This window comes from Asterias amurensis, chromosome 13 (assembly GCF_032118995.1).
Source record: "Asterias amurensis chromosome 13, ASM3211899v1".
In the NCBI taxonomy this organism is placed as follows: Eukaryota; Metazoa; Echinodermata; class Asteroidea; order Forcipulatida; family Asteriidae; genus Asterias; species Asterias amurensis.
In genome coordinates this window covers 1,185,743-1,191,155 of record NC_092660.1, presented here as the reverse complement: position 1 = coordinate 1,191,155, position 5,413 = coordinate 1,185,743, and the positions used below count along the sequence as shown (strand labels likewise).

General features: G+C 37.1%; 1 protein-coding gene across 1 annotated transcript; it reads right to left on the bottom strand.

Annotated features, from left to right (window-relative positions):
• Positions 1 to 320: 320 nt before the first annotated feature.
• On the bottom strand, positions 321 to 5,234 carry LOC139945812 (histone chaperone asf1b-B-like). The gene is made up of 4 exons (XM_071943259.1): positions 5,034 to 5,234; positions 3,484 to 3,599; positions 2,471 to 2,647; positions 321 to 2,113 (listed from the first exon to the last, which is right to left on the bottom strand). The coding sequence occupies exons 1-4, from the start codon at positions 5,140 to 5,142 to the stop codon at positions 1,871 to 1,873; spliced, it is 645 nt and encodes a 214-aa protein (XP_071799360.1). The 5' UTR covers positions 5,143 to 5,234; the 3' UTR covers positions 321 to 1,870.
• Positions 5,235 to 5,413: the final 179 nt, after the last annotated feature.

Below are 5,413 nucleotides of genomic sequence, written 5' to 3'. Positions count from 1 at the left end.
GTACTATGGATTTGTGAATTTACAATCATTAGTGGATTTTTACAAAATGAGTTATTAAACAAACCTCTACAAACAGTTTGTTTTTTGGTATAAATAAAGACATGGATACAAAACTTAAACAGACAACGACAAGCTATGACTTCAAGAATATGTTTTACTGCGGCCAAAATCAATCACCCCAAAAATATGAAAACGCAAAATAAAATATTCAGGCATGCTATGATCCTTGTGTTTTTGTATGGAGTGCAAAGGCCAACTTAAATATTGATTTGCATTAACCTTTTCCGCCAATAAAAAACCACTTCACCAATCTGAGGCAATTAAATTGGAATTGGATCAAAATAGGAAATACATCCAGCCTGATTTTTTTATATAAATTTCCACATACTCTTAAGGGCACTGGACACTATTGGTAATTGTCGAAGACCAGTGTTCTCACTTAGTGTATCCCAACATATGCATACAATATTACCTGTGAAAATTTCAACTCAATTGGTCGTCGAAGTTGGGAGAGCATAGTGGAAGAAAAAAACACTGTTGTGTGCTTCAGATGCCTTTAGTTCGAGACCTCAGCTGGGGTCTCGAATTCAATTACAATATCTCCAAAACTGCATTACTTCAGAGGGAGCTGTTTATTTCAACTCAATTGGTCGTCGAAGTTGGGAGAGCATAATGGAAGAAAAAAACACTGTTGTGTGCTTCAGATGCCTTTAGTTCGAGACCTCAGCTGGGGTCTCGAATTCAATTAAAATATCTCCAAAACTGCATTACTTCAGAGGGAGCCGTTTCTCACAATGTTTCATACTTTCAACAGCTCTCCTAGCTCATTACTAAGTAAGTTTTTAGGCTGACAATTACTTTGAGTAATTACCGATAGCGTCCAGTCCCTTTAATGTAGTTGCACAACACATTACATCAGACCAACACTACTGTCGCAAAGTTCATTACATCAGACCAACACTACTGTCGCAAAGTTCATTACATCAGACCAACACTACTGTCGCAAAGTTCGGAAACCACATGCATTTCTAAGATTCTGACTTATTCTAACACGTACAAAAATCCAGAATGTACAAAAAGTGTCTCGGACTAAAGGCACATAATACAGTAAAAAGTATCGTCTTTAGCAAAAGTTATGTAAATATTTCCACACTTACTTTAATCAAAAGGTGTAAACATAAACAATTGTGAGTATTTGACTATACTTTATTATATGTTTGCCGTGGTCTTTTCTGGCATGGATGGCTCAGATGGTGAAACCTTACAAAGTGCCACATAAAATGGATCTTGTGTTCTTAACTCCATACACCTATTGCCAGCGCAACGAGTGGCCAATTGCCGAGCTCAAAGTTTACACCAGACCGCAGGCTCGAGGCCAATAAATTCGAGTGTCATCAGTGCTGAGTGTAATACCAGGTAATAACCCTGTAACAATCGTGTCCTAATTCTATTTCCAATTAAAAATTGAACCTAGTTGTGTAATATCTTGAACAACAACAAATTATGTTCAAATTCTGAGCTGTGAGACTTGTGGTACAGTGTAGGTTAAACTGAAAATCAACCACTGGAAGCGGGCACCTTTTATATACACCAGACATGTTGCCCTGGCATTGGCCTTGATACCCCTTCAAAAGGTAACCATAGACTTCAATAATTTACAATGAAAATGACCTTGCCCTGTCAGAGATAAGATTCCACGCTTGAATGACATAAACACACGTCTGAAAATATTATAGAAAAGATTTTGAGACAGTTTCATCGAATTTCAAAATCACATGCAAGTATACTTTGATGGCCATTTAGAAAATTTCTATTATACTATGTACAGCACATTGAAAAAAAACCCACACACTACGGTAAAAATAAATATTTAGTGGTCCATTGCTGATACATATTCTGGTAAGCTACTATTACTGTCGGTGCTGAGTGGAACGGCTAAGTCATTTGAAGCTGTGAGCTTGTCGAGGGGGGAGGGGCAGGGGGCGCTACTCGTTGATTGCTGCGAGATGTTTTGTTGCTGAGTCGGTGGAATGTTCTCACTGTTCATTGTGTCTTCCCAGTCTATCGTGAACCGAGTGATCCTAGGATTGGAGTCTAAGATGTTCCTGACGACCTGCAAGTAAAAAGAAGAGGTTTCGTTTAAACTGAATTGATTCTTAAACGTACTTCCTTAATTTAATTGGATTGGGTACTGTCAAGTCTGTGCTAGTCTTATGCCTGGCTTATTCGTGGTTTGCTATCCAGGTGCTTGGTGTCAGGGGAGGAACACATCCAACTTTGATATTTATCACGGCTTGGGTTCCCCACGCAAGCAAAGTCAAGAATGCAGGGCACTGCTGTTGCCACCCTGAGCTAGTGCAGGTGCTGTAGCCTCTACAAGTAAAAAGAAAGACCGCTTATAAAGCGGTATTTAGGCAACAGTATATCATGGATCCCAAAATATAAAAACGCTCAAGCTTATTTCACTGACCTTATTAAACTGTGGTTTTGCTGGTGGATTCTCCTTCATTTCCGGATCTGAATATTCATTATTGACGTAGTAACCGACTCGGACAAACTCCTGACTACGAAAAGCGCATGTAATCAGCACCACTGTAACACCTAGGGCGTCTTCCTCGGGGATCAGACATGTTTTCGGCGAGTTGGCCTAAAAAGACAAAGAAAACTCCACAGTTAATACTACAGAATTATTCTCAAAACTGTAAGAATTGAAATGTACAGTGTGTTATAGACTCCTCACCTGCAGCCGATTTTCACAAAAACTTAACGCAACTGCGTAAGTCCACTAGCACTTGCGCAACAATTATGGCGTAAGTTGCGCCACAAACGTTGCAAGTGGACTTGCGCAAGTGGACTTACGCAGTTGCGTAAAGGTTCGTGAAATCGGCTACTGTTAAAATTAGTGTTGCATGTTTTCTTTTAATGTTTTTTTTTTTTAAAGTAAGTAACTTTCCCCTCTGTAATTGAAGTCTCCCTAATTTGTAATGGAGCAGGCCATGAGTTTCCTCAGAAGTTTGTCTATTGTGTGTAGTAGCTACCTACTAGTTTTACCCCTCCCTGTAGTTTGTGTAGATTCTTTTAATTGAGTCTGGGTGATATCTGTTTTTTCTGGAGCTAATATTTCTCCAAACTTGAGTTACTGTCCCAACAATAGTTGCAACCACTTTATGTTTGACCAAGTCCTTACTATAAATGGTATATAACTAACAACTACAACAAAGTTGGCATTAACTTTTCCAGTAACTGTCCAGGGGTTTATGGAATTCCTGTTTTTGTTTCAGTTGTTGAATACATTTTGGTATGTTTACTGACTGCTTCTTTTACTCCTCTTAATCTGTAAAGGGCCTTGAGCGTCTTTTTTAGGCAGATTTTGGCGCTTTATTAATGGGTTTTTATTATTATTGGAAACTACAGTGAATTATATTGAATCATAAAATTAAACATGTGCAATCTTCCCAAGATGAAAGAAAAATGCAGACTGACCTGAAATACAAACATGTGGTGTCCAGCTGGTACAGGTCCAACCAGAACTGAGTCTAACGTCTGATCATGATCTTCAGATTCCGCTGATCCTACATAGATGATCTTCCATTCCAAATCTGAAAATTATGATACAATTATTATTATTTTAGTAACTCAATTTCTCTCCGCAAACTTTAATAATTCACAAACTAATTTGGGGTTGAACTTAGAAGAATTTACTTTGAGCGGGATTTGAACCAACAACCTCTGGCTGGTTTGACGTCCTGACACTCTACCAATTGTTGTTGGCAGTCTCCCTATCTTTGTTTGAAGGTGCCAATCAGGGCCAAACAGTCCTTAGCAGCCATGTAGCCAGGGATCACAGCAGAGGTTACGATACAACCTGGGAAGCAGCAGCCCAGGGATCGTAAGCCAGTTTCTTTTGGGGTTTATTCCTTGAAATTAATAACTAAAGTGAAAAACAACTTTGATTAAAATTCTTACAAACCCTACCCCCCAAAAAAAAAATATCAAATAGATGTGGAGAATGTGTTATTTATATTTTGAACAATATTTAGCAATATTCACATGTAATTTATTAATGATAATTTAACTTTAAAGGATAAGTCACTGTATGTACATGTATCCAGTATATCAATCAATAATTCAGCGACAAACATAAACAAAGCGCTGATATAATGGAACCATCAGGACAGGACATAAGTTGTCAGGGTCACTAATCTTATATAAATCAATAGACCTTATGCATTGACGTCATCCAGCTGCCATCTTTGAGGTCAAACGGTGACGAAACAATTGACAATCCACATATATTGGCCAATGATCAACCTCCTTTTGACCTCAATGCGGGGGCGCCGTACTGAAATGACGTCATGTGCATAAGGTCTACTGTCATTGCCACTATTGACATTGTGACTTTGTTTGCCAGCAAAGATTTGCATGTTTTATAATAATATAATATTATAAATATTATAATTAATACTATAAAATAAAAACAAAATCTTTATTTTTTGTATAATCAAATAATCTAGGGATTCTACATTCTATTTCTAGTATTGTTTCTAGGGATTCAATTTTTACTCACTACTGACTAAGCTGAAAAAAAGAAAGCTAATTTTTTTTTTTAAGTAAAGTAGCTAGACTTTTTTCTTGAAATCATCACAACCAGCCTGGTCCGGCCATCTCATTCCCCCAAAATCCAATGCAAAACTAATTAGTAATTGTTAAAAAAGACCTTTAAGTTACTTTATTAATAAATTTAATTTTAAAAATAAAATAAATAATTTTTTTAATTTCAATTCTGAATTCATTAAACATAAAGTTCTGTGTCATTATCGTGATGAAAGTAAGATGTTAATCTTTATTAATTAACATTGTTGATGGTCAACTATTGTCAAAAAGAGGCAGAAAAATTTACAAAATGAAAAATGACAGCAACTGGGGTTGACCAATTCGCCCCGAAAAGGAACACTCAACAAATGCGGCTCCAAACCATTATTGATGGGGCGAATATCCTCATTGCAAATCGTATGACAACCATAAAAACTTACCTTCCGACAGGTCTTCCAGGCAAAGGAATGTTATCTCGAACTGAAAAGGGTTAAGGTAGGATGTTGGGTTGTCCAATACTTTGACATTCTCTATGAGTACTTTCGCCATAATTTTATTGGCACTGGAGCTTGTTTTAAATGGATATGTGAGGTATTTTTGGAGGGCTAAGCTTTCGCGGCGTTTTGAATCGGAACTGGAAGTGGCGCAAAATCACCGAACAAGGGAATTCCTGTTGGTGTATTTGATTGGTTGTAGACCTGTGACGGTATTGGTTTTTACTAACGACTGTTTTGATTGGTTCAGTTTCTTTTGTCTCTCTCAGGGTTTTTTTTTTATAGTTTTTTTAATACAATTTTGATATTAAACTAATAACATTTTT

Bases quoted from the DNA above. Each gene is read 5' to 3' on its own strand.
- LOC139945812 (XM_071943259.1), bottom strand. From the start codon at position 5,142: ATGGCGAAAGTACTCATAGAGAATGTCAAAGTATTGGACAACCCAACA. The intron at 2,648-3,483 runs GTCAGTCTGCAT...TTGTCTTTTTAG, and splicing joins ACCACATGTTTGTATTTCAG to GCCAACTCGCCGAAAACATG. The intron at 2,114-2,470 runs GTCAGTGAAATA...TTTTACTTGCAG, and splicing joins CAAAACCACAGTTTAATAAG to GTCGTCAGGAACATCTTAGA.